The sequence below is a fragment of the Neopelma chrysocephalum genome, unplaced genomic scaffold (assembly GCF_003984885.1).
Source record: "Neopelma chrysocephalum unplaced genomic scaffold, ASM398488v2 Primary Assembly neopelma1_60, whole genome shotgun sequence".
Taxonomy (NCBI): Eukaryota; Metazoa; Chordata; class Aves; order Passeriformes; family Pipridae; genus Neopelma; species Neopelma chrysocephalum.
In genome coordinates this window covers 16623858-16643884 of record NW_020897715.1, presented here as the reverse complement: position 1 = coordinate 16643884, position 20027 = coordinate 16623858, and the positions used below count along the sequence as shown (strand labels likewise).

Sequence of the window (20027 nt, the reverse complement as noted above, 5' to 3'; positions counted from 1 at the left end):
TTTTTTTAAGCTGGCAAAATACCTGCAAAAATTTATAAACAGTATGGAGACAAACACTTTTACTGGGAAGAAATTAGATGATGTATCCTACAGTAAAGGCTGATGGATGACCTTCTGAAAATATGGCTGAAAATTTCTTGTGTCTTCTCACTGTAAAATCCTAATAAAGACAGGAAACACAGCTTCTGCTCAGCATCCTTTTTCTGTGTATGAGTTCAGCCTCTGAATCCATGAGGAGGATAAATGAGCACAAAAAAAGGAATATGAGGTCTATATGTAAACAAAAATGTTCTTGACTCTATGTTATCTTGATGAAAAAAACCTACTTAGTGAGCAGTAGTTCTTATCTTTTAACTGTACCTGCACAAGTAATCTACCCATCATTGCCTTTTTCTGTGGCAGATGAAAGGGGAAAGAAAATCCATTCATGCTAACTAGTAAAGAGAGGTAATTTCATAATGCAAATTTCAGGCTAATCTCTGTATATCAGGTTCTATTCAATTTTAAAGTAAATGGATCTGGCCTTAGGACAGGCCCATGTACCTGTGTCCTCTGCAAACTTAGTAATGAGTGACTACAGCGAGACAGTGTTGAATATTATATGTACATTGAATGTGTATTTTTTTGGCCAGTAACACAAATTTTGGAAAGATAAAATTTTGAGAAAGGGCATAACTATTCGAGTTGCTGGCTTTTTTTGTAATTAGAACACTGTTCTGATATTGCAGGAAAAGTTTGTTCAGGTTGGATGAAGGATCAGACATGATCATTACTCACCCTTCAAAAATTGTTTACAGCAGGTACCAAGGGAAAAAACAGAAGAGCAGGAAAAGCTTATAGTAAGTGAGCTTGTGTCTGAGTACTCTATAGCCTTACAGAAGTTTGTGCAGTGTTAGTGCTTCTGCGGGCAGAGGCAGCAAGTTTTATTTAATAACTTTTAGTTTATTTTTCTTTGATTTTGTGCGCACTACTTTGGAATCTGGGCAAACTTAAGAGCACTCAACATATCCCCTTATGAGTGGTTCCATAGTTTGATTTGATATTGTGCAGGAAACTTTTTACTTTTGAAGTCTGCTCACTGTCCTAGGTGACCGGTTTTGGTCTCTTATTCATCTTTTCCTCGCCATTCATGAGTTTGTGGAACTGCATATGCCCTCAGTTGTGTGCCTGTTTTGTATGGAGAGTCTTAGGCTGTTGAGTCATTTCTCGTACATACATTTTTTTCATACCTGATATGTTATCTCCTTTCCTTTTATCTTTTCAAGTTCTTTTTTTTTGTTTGTTTTTAAGAGGAAGACTAAATCTTTGTTCTGTTTTCTGTTGTGTTCACTGTTCCTTTTCTAGTAATTGTATTTTGTATCTTTTAGGCTCCTTATGGAGTCTAGAAAAATACTACAGGGTAGCTTTTCTGCAGTAGCATTCCTTTTCAAAATCCTAATCCAGTGTATCCAATTATATTTATTTATAAATATTTATAAATATTTTCAAATTATTTAATAAATAACCATTTGCCCAAGCATTGTCTCTGTAGGATCCCACTGGTGGTTTCACCTCACAGTGATAATTGGTTGTTTACACTTATCCCATTTCCTTTCTTTATAAGTTACTCATCTGCATGAGAATTTCTTCTTATTCTGTGGTAGGTCAGTTTTCTTAAGAGATGTTCTCACATTCCTTCTGTGTATGCTCTCTTCTCGTATATAAGTTCACTTCTTAAAGAGACCTCAGCATTTGTCTGAAGATAAGACTTCCCTTTACAATATTTTGGACTCTTCTTCAGTTCATATAATTTAAAAACTGTCTTCTGATTGATGCTGCTAATGGGGTAAATAGTGGTGTGTTAACACTATTTTGCTTCACTGCAATACATGTCACACTTATTCAGAATATGGTTGTTCTCTAAAACTTGTAAATGTGTGCAGGCAGGATGCAATCTGTCTGTGTGTTCCCTCAGCTGTTTTGCAATACTGGTGCCATAGATAAAAACAACTGCTTAGCTAAGAATCTTTTTTGAATGTCATTGATAGTTCATCAAATTGTCACAAGTGTGCCCATGCATATCAGGAAAATTCACCATGAGCAGCTGTTTCTGTTCTTTTTAATAATACAGTATTCCCACTGAATTCTTCTCACCGAGTTTGTATTAGCTCATGTACAACACATTTAGGTCAGTTGTTCTCAGTGGCTTTTTTTATGTGTTTTTGGACCAGTGATGTTTAATCCTATGACATTGTTCAAAAGGTTGAAAATTCTGCTTTAACAACAAAAAAAAAGAGATGCAAAAAAAAAGTGGAATTAGATAAACACACATCATTTCTATAACCTGTGTTGTAGAACAGTGAGGTAAACATCTACATAAAATGGTAATGAAGAAATTAAGTCATACTAGAGTTCAGGGCTAAGATTCAGACTGAGAATTTTGATTCTTTCTAATAGCATCCTTTCCTGCTCTTCTCTTATAAACCAGATGGTTTGCTCTGAGGAAAAAGAATTTTATTTCCCGTTGGAAATCTTTGGACTTAACATTTGTTTTGATTTGGGAATTATTTAGGTTGTGGGAATTCTGTTCATGAATTTAAACTTGTTTCCTATCATTTGGAATTAGGAGCAGAGCGTAAAATTAAAGCTATGCAGTCTGTTTTGGACTGTGTTAAAATATTAAGAGGCATGACAACTAAGTAAGAATTAGCATACTGAGCTCTAAAACTATATATGCTAAGGACAACCACAAATGGGCACATGTACGGAGAGGGAGGCAGATGCGAGAACACTTTGTTGTGATCTGAAGCTGGCAGATGTACAAGGCAGCTGTAATTCAGAAAGGTCAACCATGAGTGTAGCACTGTGCTTGTACCTAATACACTGATACTGTTCACTCAAGTTTAGCACCGTTCTGGTAAAGTTTTATGGCTACCACACTGAAATCAGCTCCTCTTCAGCTGTTCCAAAGAAAATTTAGAATGTGGTTTGGACCAAAATGTGTGGAAGTGGCCCAAGCTTCTGTCTAAAGTTAGAAAAGCTTTTGTGGCATGATGGCTCTTAGGTGTTTTGTTTTGGGTTTTGTTTGTTTGTTTGTTTTGGGTTTTGTTTGGTTTGGTTTTATGGTTTTTGTTTTGTTTGTTTGTGTTTTGTAGGGTTTTTTGTTTGGTTGGTTTTGGGGGTTTTTTTGGTGTGTGTGATGCTTTTCCTACTACCTAGCTGACAAAGTAGCTTAGCTCACAATTATCTGTAAGAAGTTGTATCTTGTCTGGGAAGATGAGTACTTAGCTTGCTTCGTACATCAGGTCACACAACTATACTCCAGTCCAGATAACATCTTGTTCTCCTATTTACTGTCAAATATTAGTCTTGCTTTGCTTCCTGCTGAGTTTAACTGGCTGCTGCCAGTGTTTAGGTTCTGCATACTTCTGTGCCATCATTCATAGGTACTTTTCCTTTCAGTCTTCTACTTCCTGCTTTCTCAAAATGGACTTGATTCAGATCTGTATTTCTGGTTATTTTTGATGGACTGCTTCATGTGCGTAGCAGATTGTCATCACCATTCACTTCTCGCATGTTATTCTTGCTTCCCTTCTGATACACTTCCATCCCATTTAATGCCAATTTAATGCCATCTCCTCTCTCTCCTCCCTTTCCTACTCTGAACTTCATCCTAATCTTTCTCTCCTGATATTGTGGCCTTTCAGTTATCACGAGGTCTTAAACTCAGATCATAGTTTCTGCAGTAATCTTCATTATGGTCTGCACACAGTCCTTCTTCTGTCTACAGTAATTCAGTTTTGTGTTTGTGCTAAAAAATAAAATAACCAAAAAATATGGAGACAAATGGATAGAAATGTAGAAAACTGAAATGGTCTGATATTAATCATAAGCCCTTTTTGGATTAGTTTTGAGGACATTTAGTCTTTGTACTAAAGAAACTGCATTCAAGTCTTGCTTGCATGAAAGTTTTAGTTAGAGAGCAAAGTAAAGCAATCAAGGGAGGAGCAGAGAAGAGGAATGTTTACTGTAGTATAGATTCTTTGACAAAGTTTTAAAATGTGGGTCTTAAGAACATAGCTATTTGAGCAGCAGTTTGCTGATTAATCACATGTAGCTGCAGTCCAGTTTTTAATAAATTCAAAGACTAGCATACACTTCAGTGCTTCACTCCCATTACTTCCTCAGTTATGAAATTAAGGAAAGCATTACAATTGATTATTTAATGTTATTTATATGCTAAAGTACTTTATTGTCTGGTACAAAACATTAAGACCTCCTTTTCATGTTGTCTATTATCAGCAATTTAACAGAACTAAGCAATCAACATGCTTAGTTTCTTGTTCTGCTTTTTTAATTAGTCTAAAATGTTAAAGGCAATTGGTTTCTTCATGGATACTTAAAGGCTTATTCATTGTATTTTATGACTGAGCTGAAATCATACATTGCAGTTTTGTATTAAATGTGTGGTTTCATTGACTAATTTTGAGGCACTTGTTTTCTTAGTGAAATTAAGCTCTCTTGTTCAAAAGTTTAATTAATTTTCTTAAATGTTATCTTGTTCTTCGTGAGTCATTAAGATATTTTGCAAGTGGTATGCTTCAGTAGTGGCAGCTTTATTGCCAGAGCCTCATTAGAGCTACAGAGAACTGTTGATAATTGTTTGCATTTAATTTTCATGTTATATATTTTCCTACCATGTCTGTAATTGTCTGTCACATCAAAAAGTCCCGTGGCTACAGTCTGAAAGCTTGAATTTTTTGAATCTTTTTTAGGAGATATTAGTATAATTTCCGTAGATCAATAAAGTCTTGCCCAGTCCACGTTTTTCAGCAAGCTGGGCAGACAGGAGTATCAATAACAAGAATATTTGTTTTCTTTAAGATTGTAACAGCTCTTTATTTAATATCAGGCTGAGTTTATCAAGGAAGCATTTTCACTCTGTTACTAGGGATTAAAACACTTGCCTATGTGAAAAATAAATTTTCTGGTTCGAAGTGTGACAGAGTATATACTTCTCCTTGGGGAGGCTTTACATCTCCTCTTTTGTTTCTGGAATCACTGTGGTGAAATTGGGAGGATCTGCTCTACGTTTGTGCAACCCACACCGAGTGGTTGGGTTGCTCTGTCGGTAGTGCTGGATCACTCTGAAGCTGAGGTCACCTGTCTTAGTGGAAATTTATCTTAGGAATGAAGTTAAATTATCCCTTGAGACGTTGATTGTCTTACATTCCTTTTGCAAATCGAACCTCCCTCCACCCTCAAATAAATACACCAGTAATCAAATGCATTCTGCACCAGTAGGGGTAGGTTCTGTTTCTAGTTTTTGGGGCCCTGGAAAAAACAAGAACTGGATATGAGTGGCTGAAACCAGTAGTATTTGTGGCAGATGAGGTCTGTTCGTATCTTACGGTTCTGTCGACCACTCTGATCATCCCATTGGCCATACTGTTTTAAGAGTGAAAGCCATTTCCTTACATCTAGATCTCTAGTCTTTACACATAACTAACTATGGATTTCAGCTTAGGAAGATAAGTTGGCTTTCTAAAATATAAAATAACTTATTTCCAGAGCGGGGATGTTTTGAGACAGAGATACTTGCTGTTTGTATGATGTACAGGCAGTTGTCTTCAATAACAGCCCAAGTGCTTTTACTATGCCTAACTGCTTGTTCTTCCCCAAGCAATCTTGCCAATTCCCTTAGCTTTCTTCAAAACATAGCTGCTGGTGGTGTCCACAGGCTGTCCTTGTAAACAGGAATAATAGTCTTTTTTAGATTTCTGTGTGATTTTGTCACTGGTTTAGGAAATACTAAAACCCTACCTTGATTTAAATGAACTGGTGAGCATCCTGCTTTTGGATCTGTCATCTGCAATCTTTTCTGAGTAATACTAAAATACTTCCTTCTCAGTCAACTGCATAAGGTAGAAGAGTACAAGTGGTTACATGCACCTATTAGGGCTATTTATATGACTTGGCTTGGAAGCAAAGTGGCCTCACAGTAATTTTCCGCTTAGGCTGGTTTCCTTGACTTTGTAGCAGCAGTCTGCATTTTGGTAATGAGAGATCTGTTTGAATAGGCTGGATTTCCTTTAGCTTTGTTACTCCTCAAGCTGGTCTCTGGGTAAATACCAAGTGTGTTGTAAGACATTAACTCACTGGGGACACAAAAGTGTTAGAGCACAGGCAGCAGAGAAAGGGTAAGAAGGAAAATTCTCTCCCCAACCTCTTGCCTACCCCCAGCTTATTCACTGTGGGGGCACAAAGCGGGGGGGAAAAAAAGAGAAAGCCTTGTTGCTGTGCAAGCACTGCTTAGCAATAGTCAAAATTTTGGTGTGTTATCAATACTGGTTTAGTCACATATCCAAACCACAGCACTGTACAGGCTGCTGTGAAGAAAATTAGCTCAGTCCCATGCAGACTCAGTACACCTCCACCCTCAATTTGGGCTAATGAAAGCCCCCATGGAAGTGTTTTTCAGGAGAAGTAATGAGATTTGTGTGTGGTGTATACATGTTGAAATAAGGAGTAGGTATGGGTGATGTGGCAAATAAAGTTTCTGTGAAGCACCTATTTGATGACTACCTTTCAACTCAAAGTGCATGACTTCAGTTTGCTGATGCAGAGTTTTAATTTGTCATCTTGTTCCTTATTTAACTTGTCTGTGGCTCATATCTTCAGTCTTCTCTGTTCATAATTCATCTATGCTTATTCGTATATTTTCTCTAGTACCTCACTGCTCATAGTCTCTTCTGCTTCCACATAATAAATACATTAAGCAATTCTGTAGCTGATATCAGACTTTCTAAATCTCTACACTTACGGTATAATGAAAATGGGCTATTTGTTTTCTTCATATTCCTTTTGTGATGGAACACATGACAGTGATTTGTCTCCCTTGTACTTTCATAGTCTCTTGTGAGACTTTCAAATGGTACAAATAAACCAGTTCTTCATCTCGTGCTTTGGCATACTGAAAGAGTTCTAGATGGGAAGATAGTTTTTCTTTTAGAGGCCTGATATTTTACACTTAGTCATACGATTTGCTAGATATTTCAAACTGTAGATTTATGTGCTATCAAGTGAAGGAATTATTTGGGTTATCTGAGGAAACAGAATTCTACCTAAATACAAATCTGAATTACTGTTTTGCAGTCCTTTGGAGTAATACTGTTGCTTAATGAGTGTGTGCATGATTTTCTTAGTAGTTCAGCTATTTCATGCTAAATTCTTTCCATTAGCTCGTGATGGATGTTCTGTTTTATTTAGAAGAATAAGCATTGCATTCATTAGGCAAACTTCATTAAATTTGGAGCTCAATCAACTAGAACTATAATTATATGGAGAGGAGACTTCCTAATCTGACGTTTGTAAAACTGAGCCTTTTTGGAATCGGTTATTATCTTATGCAACATGACTAGTCGAGCCTTTTTATTGAACAGAGGCAGACCCTGGGAGGAGTGCCTTCATTTAGGAGGAGTGTTATTTTCCATTGTAGTTTAATTGTTTTATAACCTTTTTCACCACAGTAAGACATCTGCTCTCTCTGTATCTGGAGCAATAATAGATCAGATTGGTTGAAGTGGTAGCAAGCAGTGTATGCTCCTCTAAATTGTAATCTTGTTGTTAAGGGTGACTTTATGGTTACTTTATGGCTCTTCAAATGACCACCTTCTACAGTTTAAGTCCAAGAAGGCTATATTGTTGTCTTTTACAGCAAAATTTATGGATCTTTGTGTGGTTATGGAATAAAAAACCCCCCACCGTCCTTTATTATGAATGGAAAGTGATTTCTCTTTGTGACTTCAGAAGAATGGTTTCTATCAACATCAGGAGGGGGGAAGTACAACTGCCTATCCACTGCAGTCTGCTTTCCCTATAGCACCATGAATGACACTAATTCAGGTCAATGATCTTTGAACACTTGCTGTTTCTTCCTGCTTATATTTCAGCTAATGCCTTGCTGCATTGGTATTACTTCTAATGGTATTGCAGTGAATTTCAAGATGAAGACAGCTATGACAACATCACTGCCTGTTTTGGTTAGGTTGTAGACCTGAGCAGATACAGAAGAACTCAGTGGAAGCTCTTATTTAGGAACAAATTAAGAATGACGTCCATTCCACATAGTCCTTGAAGAAAGCTTAGAGCAATTAATTTTACTCTTTAACCAAACTCATAAATGGTTTTAAGTTGTACTTCTACCAGAGTATGGGGCACCCAGTGTGTTACATGTGTATTGTCCTCAGTGTTGCCTTAAGTCCGGGGCTGCCTTGTATTCTTGTCAACACAAGACTTCTGGGTGTGAGTGCCTCATTTTGGACTCTTCCCCGTCAATGCCCAGGAGGAGAGAATTACCTGGTTTTGTGCTGCCTGATTGACACTAAAGGAAGAAGACTGGGTAGACAATCTGTTGCAAAATATTGACTTGTCATCTCTTGACCTTTTGAAAATGTGTTGAACCAAAAGAGTTTGAAAAAACAAAGATTGTTCTTCTGAGTCTTCCTCAAGGAAGAAATACTCATGCAGAAAAAAGAAAAATAACCCAAATTTGGTTGAAAAACCCTACTTATAAGAAAGAAGAAAAACTAATAATTTATAATAGGTTGGGATATACATGCTATCCTTAAGAGATGGTGTTAAAAAACAATTGAGCTCTCACATGGTGTCTAGAAACTATAACAGTACTGATCTGCATCTCAGAAACAGGTACCCATCACTGCTCAGGGAAGAGGCAAAGAGTGAGTAGAAGGGGCTTTGCTCAATTATGTTTTGTTTGATGTTTGTGCTTCTAGGAAATATAAACATAAAAATACAAGAGAAAGGAGCGTAAAGAGAGGAGGAGGGAGAGCTTCAACAAACTATTGGAGTATGGCCCGGACAAAAGTTTAGAGTACAATGCTATGCCTTTAATTGAGTCTTAGGGGCAAAAAATGCTGAGCAAGTCTGTTTTACTGTTTTGGGCTGCATTTGTTTCTGCAGCTGTAAACAGCATGAAACAGGTTGTCAGGCAATCCCTTTTGGGGACCACTGGTTCAGGTGTGATCTCTCTGTATGGGGTTGAGGGCTCACTTTTAGCACAGTGATGATGGAAGCAAATTTCTTGTCTGTATTTGGTGAAGTCATATTGTTCAGTGATTGTGAGATGCATTAGGGAAACTGTGGACACTTTTGGTCAATTCTGGAGAGAGGTCTGTTCTGCTCTTTCTGAGTGCATCTGTTTCATTTGTAAGATGGCCAAAGTAGTCATGTGCTCTTACATTTCCATGGCCCTTCTTTCATGGTTCTGTGCAGAGAACTCCATGAAAAAGGTGGTTTAAATTTGTGAAGATATTTTCTTGAGGACTGGCAAGTAGGTATTCTTGTGCCCAACATACTGCTGTCCCACATTGTGGACACTGGAATGTATTTCTGAGATCTAGATAACTGTGGATGATTGTTAATGTGGTGTTTGAAATTTTTTGGGGGAGGCTCGGGTGTGGGATGACAGACAATGACACACCAGTCCATTCCCATGCAATGTGTTCTCCTTATCCCATGCCAGTTGAATAATATGAGAGCTTACCGATGTGATTACCACTGTGTTTAACTTAGAAGGATTTTATTTTTTGAAACTATTACAAGAGGAACTTTCAGGATTTCCCAAGGGTATGTATCCCTATTTGTTCAGACACTTTGTGTATTTGAAAGTTTTATCAACGTGGTTTAAATAAAGGAACAGAAATTACTTTGAATGTGTCCTAGAATCAGTATAACACATTCCAGTTTCATGTCAAAAGATACTTTGTCAGCTGGTACTGAAGGTAGTCCTTATATCCTGGTCTGATTTGCATATTTTTGAAGTGATATATTAGATAACTGTCACATTATGCTTATGAGAAGGTGTGAAGTTAAGTGCAGTGCTGTAGCTCTGCTCAAAGCAACCTCCACTTCAGGACAAGCAATGGAATTTGGCATTTGGCTGAAGGCGTTAAACCTTACGGTACTTACACACCACAGTGAATTCATGTCCTCAGAGCTATAGGTGTGGATGGTGGCCAGTTTGTCAGAGAATGTCTTTTAATTAATCTTGCAAAAGGTGGTGTGTCACGATCTGTACTTGAATATTCTTAACAAATACCACTAACTTTAGGCTTTCCATATCTAATTGAAATTAATTAAAAATGATGCATGACTATTTCTTAAGAAATTAGTTGGTGAGATACTGTTGTGTTTCGTTTTTATTATTTGGGGAAAGAAGTCCCTGAAAATGGAGTTAAGCTTGCATGTGTGTCAGTCATTTAGGTTTGTGAAAGAAATACGATGGGGTTGTTGGCTTCATTCAGTTATTGTTACGCTTGAGGGGAAAAAAAATAACTCTAACCATGTGAAAGTCAGAAATGGAATAGAAATTACCGTGCAGGAACGCTGCTCTTTAGAGATTCCATTATGGGTGAAAAGCACATTAAAAAACCCCCTAAAATTGGCTTAGCTTGTTAGGGCACTACTGTCATTAAATTGCTAATCATAGTAATTGTACTGGTTTATAGATTACTGGTATGAACAGTGAAATTTGGCTATTTTCTTAGTGCATAGGACATTTTATACACTCTATGAAAACAAATAAAACCGATGGTAATTTTTGCTTTCCTCTAGAAACAACGATCTCTGCCTGCTGAGGGCAGCAGCTTAGGTAGGGGTGGCCCAAGGAGACCATGGGCAATGACTCACTACCTCATCATCCTGTCTCCCTTGTACAAGCCGATGAGTCACTCATCAATCAGCTCAAAATTGCTGCTGTTTCAAGTGAATGGCCTTTTAGGGTAAAGCACCATTGATTTTTATTTGTCTTTCAATGCTCCACTTGAAATGGTGACAGTTGAGAAAGCCATTAGCAGCTCATGGTGTGGAACCCAGGAGAAACTGAGGTGAACGTCTTAGGACTGTGGCTTTCTCAGTCAATCCAAGCCAGTGTGTCCCTGCTCATCAGTCCATGCTTTTCAATGATAAGGTAGCTTCCATAATTGCAAACTTTGAGCATTTCAAAATAAATGTTGGGAAATGCGAGACGTTACTTCAAGTATGGATTGTTTTATCTTGCATATGATTTTTTTTTCTAATGCTTCTGTCCTAGAATTCCTAGTTGCTTTTTGAAGCTGAATGTCTTTCTGTCCCTTTTTTTTGTGTCGAGCTACAGTTGCTCAAGTTCAGGTTAAGAAAGCAGATGAGAACGGCTATTTTTCTACCTTTAGTCTTCTTTTTTCCCCAGAAGCCCAACTGTTCCAGAGTGGTGCGTTGAAAGAGAAATGGGAATCTTCTTATGTACCTGATAATTCCTTGCTCGTTTTGGTTATTCTTTGTGCTGACATCTTTTTAGTAACTTTGCTTTGCTACTGCTTCTGTTAATTTGTGATGTTTGTGATGTTTAAGAAAAATAATGAAATAATCACTTGTAATATAAATTCTTCTTTTTGCATGTAGGAAACTCGCAAATGGGTGCTACAATAGTAGATGCATTGGATACTCTTTATATCATGGGGCTTCATGATGAATTCAGAGAAGGTCAAGAATGGATTGACAAAAATCTTGATTTCAGTGTGGTGAGTAAAGCTTGCCCTAATATTTCTCTAGTCCTTTTCAGTGTCCCCCTTGGGGGAGGCAGAAGAGGTCTTTCAGCTGAAACTTAAAAAACATGAATCAAAGTGTCATATCTAAGCTTTAACTGAGTTCTCTGTGTATCTAACTTTATTTTGGAAAAAAAATATACCTCAACCCTTTTGCACTTACAACTGTAAGTAAAGAAATGTCTATATATTGTGTTTTCAAAGTGCAAATTATAATTGGATAGTGGAAGAATGTGTTTTGTGAGAACCAAGAGGGCCTCAGAAATGAAGGCAGAAAGATGAAGTTTTACTAGCTGATAGTAGTTGCAAATAACTGAGCTATGAAAGACAAATTTCCTCCAAGCCAGTGTGTAAATTACTTACGAATACAATCTCTTCTTCTTCTTCAATGTCCTTAAGCGTTTTAACATGAAAAATACCACCTTAGTTGTTGAGTTTTCCTTTTCTATCACAAGAATTTCCCAGTCGGTCATGCAGCATCTGACATTCTTCATGTGTGCAGAGTTTGGAAACATTACATGGAAGAAATGGCTCATTTTAGTCTTATTGATTAGTGTTCTTACTACTAATTTTGGGACTGTCACAGACTCTGTGACGGAATTTTTATTTCAGTCCTTGGATTTGCCCTATGGTTCCAAAAATAATTTTTCATTCAATAAATGCACATAATTAAATGTAGATATACACTTGGAATTCAGCAAATGCTTACTGTTGTTTTTATATCTTATCCTATTTTTCAGAAATTGTTTCAGCTTTTTCCTTTTCTTTTATACATCAATTGTCTGGCAAATGTTAAAGAAATTTTACTTTGCTTTTTCAGTTAGTGCCAGATAATTATTCAGTCTAAAACTGAAGATCCTAAATATATCAGAGACAGTGTAGACATAATGATACCATTATGAGGGTGAACTAAATTACTTCCATAACTTTTTTCTGATCTAAGGCAATTTCAATATAAATTTGCCAAATTAATCTAGGATTTGGATTGAAGAAATTTACATGACCCGCTGGGGTTCAATTACATCTTCCTATGTATGAGAAGCTATCTCTGAAGGTTAATGAGATGTCCTGTGTATACACTAGACTTGAGTAATTTCCTTATATGTTTTGAAGTTTATAAATAAATACATAAATTTGTTCCTCTTGGATTCTTTTACTGGGAAATAGAAATATTTTGTTTCACTTTACACTGTATCATTGCATGTGTGATTCATGACTTTAATAGCTATTAAGTGGAATCATATGCTGCATTGATGTTATTTTTCTTGTATCACTTGTATATGAAAAAAGAACAACCTTTACTAAAACCCCATATTTGGGAGTATTTCAAACTTTAGGCTTTTAATCATCAGTGCTATTTGAGGAAATCTTTAAAGTACTCATATAATTTTTCTGAAATAAGTAATACATGCAAAATGCATTGAGTTTGGACACAAGCAAAATGCATGATATGACTGGAGGTGCCCTGAAAATAGCATGAAAGGAAAGACATACCTATGGATGTATTTCATCTGTGTGCGAATTAGTGAGTCAGCTTGTACAGTGTACATTCTAGTGACTTTTCTGGATAAAAGGAAAAGTCTGCCCCATCTCAAAATCTCTTAATAAAACTGCATTTTTGTGTCTAATGGGTCGAAGAGAAGTTTATGGGGTAGACGGAGTGTATGTGGGCAAATGAGTGAATGGGGCACAGAGGGAGTCAGAAAGATATTAAAATTACGTGGTTCCTCTTAATTTTTCTGTGATTAAATGAGTCAGAAGATACTGCTGAATTTAGCCTGAGGATATTTATGTGGATGAAGGCAATAAAATGGTTTATTCTCCTGAGTTTCTCGGTGGTCTTGCAGTATTTTTTGTCATAACATTAAATACATAAAGGCTATTCCTAGACAGAAACTGTTAAAATGGAGCTCTGAATTTTAAATTGCTCATTAGTTAATTCAGGTTAAGAAAGTGCATTATGAGAATTCTGTAATTATTATTCTGCTTTCTCCTATAAACCTAGAAGATTTGGTGTTATGCTTAAACATAAGAGAAAAGATGCTGAATTATGGACATGTATGGTCCTTGCCTTCTTTCCCACCATGCCCAAATTACTGTAACTGCACTTTGTGGTGATAGTATGATTAGGAGAAAAACTATGTTGATTTAAAAAAAAAATCACTTGAAGCTGTAATTAGAATTATCTTTTGATGTAATGAAGATGTGCACAAGAATTTCACTATGGATTTAGACACTGAAACAGTACAGACCCTTGCACGTAGGTTGGTTTAGGATATCTACTTGCCTCTGCCTTGATTTTTTTCTTCCTTTGAATAAGAAATTGATTATTTATTCTTTCTTTCTGTTCTAGAATTCTGAAGTGTCTGTGTTTGAGGTGAATATTCGCTTCATTGGCGGTCTTCTAGCAGCATACTACCTTTCAGGACAAGAGGTAAGGAGGCTGGAAGATGTCTGTGAAATTCAAGGTATTCTGTGAAGACCTTTCTAGAATTTTGATTTCTCAGCCGTTTGCAAACTAATTACAGGAGTCAGTTGTCCAAAATAACCAAATTCTTAGAGTATGAATCTTTAAAGCTTGCTTCTCTGCAGGTCTGGCACCATTTAGAGATCTGAAATGTTTCTTTTATCAAGATGTTTTCAGAAGATATCTACTCAAATAAGCATCAGCTTGAAATGTCAAGTGAAATGTCAACCTTCTCATGCCAACAATAACCTGTTTTGATGTTCTGTAACTTCATGAAGGGAGAAAGAATAGCTTTGTCACTTGTCCTGCAAGGCTGTAGGTTTGCTTCATCAAAGCACTACACAATCTTCTTACCACTTTCTCAGTGACAAACGGATAAATAGCAGGCCAATTTTGTCCTACTTTTGAAACTTCTATTAAAAAAGATCAGAGACTGCTGAGCATGTATTCAAGGACATGCTTATATTGAAAAAATGCTTTTACCTAAAGACTTGCAACCATGGACTTCTTTGGTCCCACAGTCACATTGCTGTGACCTCTTACTTCACATACTTTGACCAGGCTGAAGCCTGACCTAAACTACAGATTAAGTTATAGCTCTTCTCATGTCTTAGCAGCTACCTGTCTTTAATCTGTTGCCTGTCTGATTTCTTTGATTTTTCCTTTATTTTTCATGACCCTTCTGTAGCCCACTGCCTGACATATATCATGGCTTAAGGTTCAATACAATTTCAGATGTTGATAAGTATCTTCCTCCTTTGTTTGGGGAAGCACCGCATACATATCATCGGGTTCTCAGGGATATTAAGCCCACAGCCCTAGAAATAACCAAGAGAAAATTCATAATTAGTTGACTCTTTAGGTCTTTGGAATCATCCTGGGATCTGTGAATTTTCTCTTGTATGAGTGTCTTCTCCTTTAAAAGAAGAGCTCAGTGGCAAAGCAAAAATCCAGTGTATACCATGAAAGAAATGGGTAGTTCATTTTTCATCAAGTGCTACTGCTTCACCTTCTTCAAACTGGAGCATGCTCCTTGGAGGCATCTACTGTGAATATGAAAAACCTCAGAGAAAAAGCAAAGATCACACATCTGTAGCTGGATTGTTTGTGTAGATCGATATTGCATCTGTGCACAAGCCCCTTAACAAGAACTGTTTTGCCTCAATATGCAGATGGGTACTGCCAAAACACATGCTTTGCCTGCAATTGTAAAACTGAGTATTCCTTCTTTTAGTTGGTTCTAACTGCTTAGTAGAGTCAGATAAAGCTCCTCTGCTTAAAGAGCTTTCATTTCTTTCCTTCTTAGAAAGCATCTACCCTCTGTCTTTCCTAAATGTTCATCACTGGTTTGTCTTTTGTTTTTAAGAAGATTTCTATGGCATTGTTCTCTCCAACAGTCTTCAAATGCTTCATGACTTGTGGTACAAGATTATTCCTGTCAAATGTCCCTATGAATCATCTTTATTTTTCTAAAGAACAACTGCTAAAAAAAGTGTTCATTTCTTTCAAAATAATGTGGCAGCTAGGATTACTTTGGGTATCTGAGAGACTACATCATTTGCCAAGTTGGATGGTGTTTCTCTGCAATTTGTCATTGTGGATATGACAAGCAAGGGAATCTGAGGCTTTTCAGCAACTGAGCCCAGGAGAGACACCTGTGTCTGGGAACTCCTTGGAGTTGGAAACAGGTTTGTTTGAGATGTAATTTCCAGTCTGGTCTTTTCTCTCTTGTTCCCAAGAAGGGAAGGTATTCCTTAACTCAGGATTGTGGCATGCCTGATTTCTTTTTTTTACTGCATTCAGACACCTGAGGAGACACTTGTTAGCCACTGCTAAGACAGACAAGCCTGTTATCAACTGTTCGGATGTTTTGCCAGGTCAGGGTTGTAGACATGCACATGGACTTATTCCTCTAAGGCAGTCTCTATCTAGTGATAGACTTTGTTCATCAAGCTATCATTTACTTGCTCATATTCACTTACCAGACCTTCTTGGTATTTCAATCCCTATCTCCCTTCCTCCAAGCCTCTACTTCTGCAAGACTGTTGCTAAAATCTTTTTGTACTGTTTTCCATACTTTTCCATGTCTTGTTTGATGTATTTAAAGTAAGGTCCAATACAGGCTGCTTTGAATTAATTCTGGTTTTCTCCTTTATATATATATATATATATATATATATATATCAGCAACAGGAGTTACTGTTCTTTGGTGATAGTTATAAAAACCATTCTTATTTAATGTTACTATAATTACTTAGTCTTATTAAAGATGCTGTAGGGACAACCATAAAAGAAAGTGTCCAAGACTCAGCATCAACTGTGGAACTTTAATCACTTTTAAATGGCCACATCTGGAGAATTTGATAGTCATCATGGTTTATCTATATGGTTTCACCATTTGTAGGGGGAGAGCTTGATAGGATTTTATCTGATTGAATCATCATGGTAGATATTGACCATAGTTTTCTAGTACAGCAGACTATTAACTTAGATAAAACTGTCCTTGTTAGTGCTTTTATTGAAAACATATGAATTTTAAAAAATGATTTAGCATGTCTGTTGGCATGACTCTGTGGTCTTGATGCTATATTTACATTTTAACTGTCATGTTACTGGTATTACATAGAGAAGGGTCAACTGTGATCATGGTTTTAATAATGCTGGTTACAGTTGATGGTAAAAATTTAAGCCTTTCATATTAAGATTGTAAGTGTTGCTGTACTTTCTTTTATCAGTAGGACTTCCCTCTTACTCACTGCAGTGAATGGGGAAAAGTAACCGAAAATAAAGCTGCTGGTTTTAGCCACTGACAAAGGTTGACTGAAAATGCTGTAGGCGTGTCCTGTCCCATGTTGAGTCACAGGCCTTTCTCTGTGAAACATGACATCTGTAAATCTTTTAACAGCTCGAACTTTTCCCTGTGGGAATTTATGTTGGACTTCTGTGAATGAGGAGCATGTAAAACTAAAGCTTGAGAAGAATGCATTTTCATGCAAATGTCTTGGTTGTCTTGCCTTGCTGTACCATTCTGTTAACGTAGGAAGACAAAATTGTTTCTATAATTTGGGAAAAAGCAACATCTTTCTCCATTTTTCCATGTCAGAATGACTTTTGAATAAAAGAAAATAAGATATGCCTGTGAACCTTGACACAGTGGAAAATTTGCCCACGTGTCTGTTTCAGTCTTTTCCGGTTGAAACAACACTGATATTTGTGTGGTGACAGGGGTTGTAGGTCTGCAATCTGGGGGGGCCTTATTTAAATCCTCTGCACAATACGTTTTTCCTGGCTGATTGTGGACAGGCCATCTGGTGTCTGGCTAGGTGTACATTATCAGATCTAAGAGTGTGCCTTCTTTGCCTCAGGTCCCATGTAGGAATGAGGTCTCAATCTGTCATTGCTTTTGAGATTCTTTTAGCCTGTGGCTTTTCTCCAAAGTACTTTATTGAAATCTATAATGAATATATGCTAAAATAGTGGAATATAGAATCATAGAATGATTTGGGTTGAAATGGACCATTAAAGATCATCTAGTCCAAACCCCTGGCCATGGGCAGGGGCACCTTTCAATAGACCAGGTTGTCAGAGCTCTGTCTGACCTGACCTTGAACACCTCCAGGGATAGGGGATCCACAGCTTCTCAGAGCAACCTGTGGGTAGCCTTATTACCCTCATTGTAGCAAATATTTTCCTTATAGGGCTTTGAGCAGCCTGGTTTGGTGGAGGGTGTCTCTGCCCGTGGCAGGGGTTTGGAACCTGGTGATCTTAAAGGTCACTTCCAGCCTAAACAATTCTGTGATTATATCCAGTCTAAACCTACCATCTTTTGAGTTTTAAACCTTGTCACTATAGGCCATAGTAGAAAGACCTCTTCACCTTTTTTAAAAGCCAGGCCCCCTTTAGGTACTGGAAGGCTCTTGTAAGGTCTCCCCAGAGCCTTTTCTTCCCTAGGCTAAGCAATCCCAAGTCTCTCAGCCTGTCTTCACAGGAGAGATGCTGCAGCCCTCTGATCACTTTTTGTGACCCTGCTTTGGACCAGTTCCAACAGGTCCACATTCTTTCTTGTCTTGGGACCCCAAAGCTGGAAACAGTACTAGGATCCTCAGTATGAGTGGGGATCCAGTATACTGGATTTTTTTTGAAATTACATTGTCAAACCAAAGAAAGAAAAAGAGACATAATAAAAAGCAGAAGAAAAAAGCGTGATCTCTCCCAGGAGTGCTGTATGACATAAAATCATAAAATCGTCTAGGTTAGAAAAGACCTCGAAGATAGAGTTCAGCCTGTCCAGGCAGGCTCTTTTGTATTTTTCTGTATGCCAGAGATTCCTTCCCAGTTTTCCCTGAGCAACTGATGCAAAGTGTTTACTTCACTCATTGCTATTCTTTATTAAGATGTATGTTAATAATCATAATCTCTAAGTACCAAAGTCTCTAAATAAGAAGTGCCTATACTCAGTAAGGAGCTACTAATAAAATATTTTTTGAGGTACAGAGTTTAGGAGACTTGCTTAGTAGAAAGTGGCTGGGAGCTTTACTGTGAGAACTAGGCACTCCTGTTTTCCACTCTAGGTTATGATAGAATGTATAAAATCTTTATTTTAAATTTTGATCAAACAGGATTGTAGTTAAAGTGTGTGAACTACAAGTCTTCCACCTTCTGAGTTCAGAGGCACCATGAGGCTACCTCTTTTTCACCTGTCAAATGGAGTTAACAGTCCAAAATGACATACTGGTGGTAAAATATTACTTCTTATCTAAATTGAGCCAGACTGTTTCTCAGTAACCCCTGCAGCAACCCTTTAATTTCTTTAAGAACTAGATATGGTCTTCATTATGCTTGGGAGAGGGGTGGGGGATACAGCACTATGATACAGTTGATATTATAAGAGAAATAAGTAGAAATTAAATGTTCTATATGCCTAGTTTGGAGTAAATGTTGACTATGGCAGTTTAGGATGAAAATCAGCCTTACATTAATTAAAAAAACAAGCAGACAAGAACACAACAAAATTCCCAAACAAAACTAAAAAGCAACTTTTTTTTTTTTTGTGGCTGCATTAAGATATTTGTTTTCTTTCATGTATCATCCTGGCACAAATATAATTTTTGTCTTTAGTTATGAATCCATTTTTTAAATAATTTTCAGTGATGCCAAGCAGGACATTACTTAGCATTTTACCCAGAACGGGGGATTTCTTTGTTTATTCCAAGTTATTCTCTAGACTGACTGTATGAGAATGTTGTGTTCTTTATGATTTTCTTTATTTTATTAGTCTTGGATAATATCTTGGTATCACTCTATTGTATGTAATAGCATCAGGATAGAAATGCTTGATGAAAGAGTATCATGTATACTCAGAGATTAGAACAAGATAAAGCCACTTGCATTTCATGGAAAAAAAAGGGTGCTGTTGCAAGAATGCTATTGCAAAAGGATGCTCTTATTGTTAGATTGGAGCTGTCTGTTCATACGGTCTTTTAAAGTCTTTTTCCAGGGAGTTTGCCTGAAAATCAGCCATAGTGTATAACTGGTTTCTCAGGATGTGGCTCTGGAATTCTTTGATCTCCTGTGATGTCTATCTAGTTTTGTGGCTGAAGATTTTATTCAAGATCAGTCATGTTTGGTGCTTGCTTTTTCTCTGGGTAGCATGAGGTTTTTGCTTCACCATGTACGTTGGTATTGGTAAATTCTTTCTTTTCCAACACAAATTATCGAGTTGATCTTTATTTTGTATATGACTGATTATAAATTCTTCCACTTCTTTCAGTCACAGATCTGTGGATCTGGTTCTTTTTGGGCATCAGGGTAGCTGATACTGATTGCTGAGGGAGAATGGGAGCATCATCATCATCATCATGGCTAGGCTTCGCGAACGAAGATTTGGGAAGGGCTCTACCCACGTTTCTTGCAAGCACGTTGGTGGCTAAAAAGGCCAATACGAGATAGACAAGTCCGGTTGCAAAAGGCACAGCAGA

The 20027-nt window shown here is 37.2% G+C and overlaps 1 protein-coding gene across 1 annotated transcript in view; it reads left to right on the top strand.

Moving 5' to 3' along the window:
* The window catches only part of MAN1A2 (mannosidase alpha class 1A member 2), a 138290-nt gene that overhangs the window by 51024 nt on the left and 67239 nt on the right, over positions 1–20027 (top strand). Inside the window, exons 4-5 of the mRNA XM_027681309.1 lie at positions 11440–11558; positions 13936–14016. Of these exons, the coding sequence (XP_027537110.1) occupies positions 11440–11558; positions 13936–14016 (200 nt within the window). The remainder of the gene's footprint in view (positions 1–11439; positions 11559–13935; positions 14017–20027) is intronic.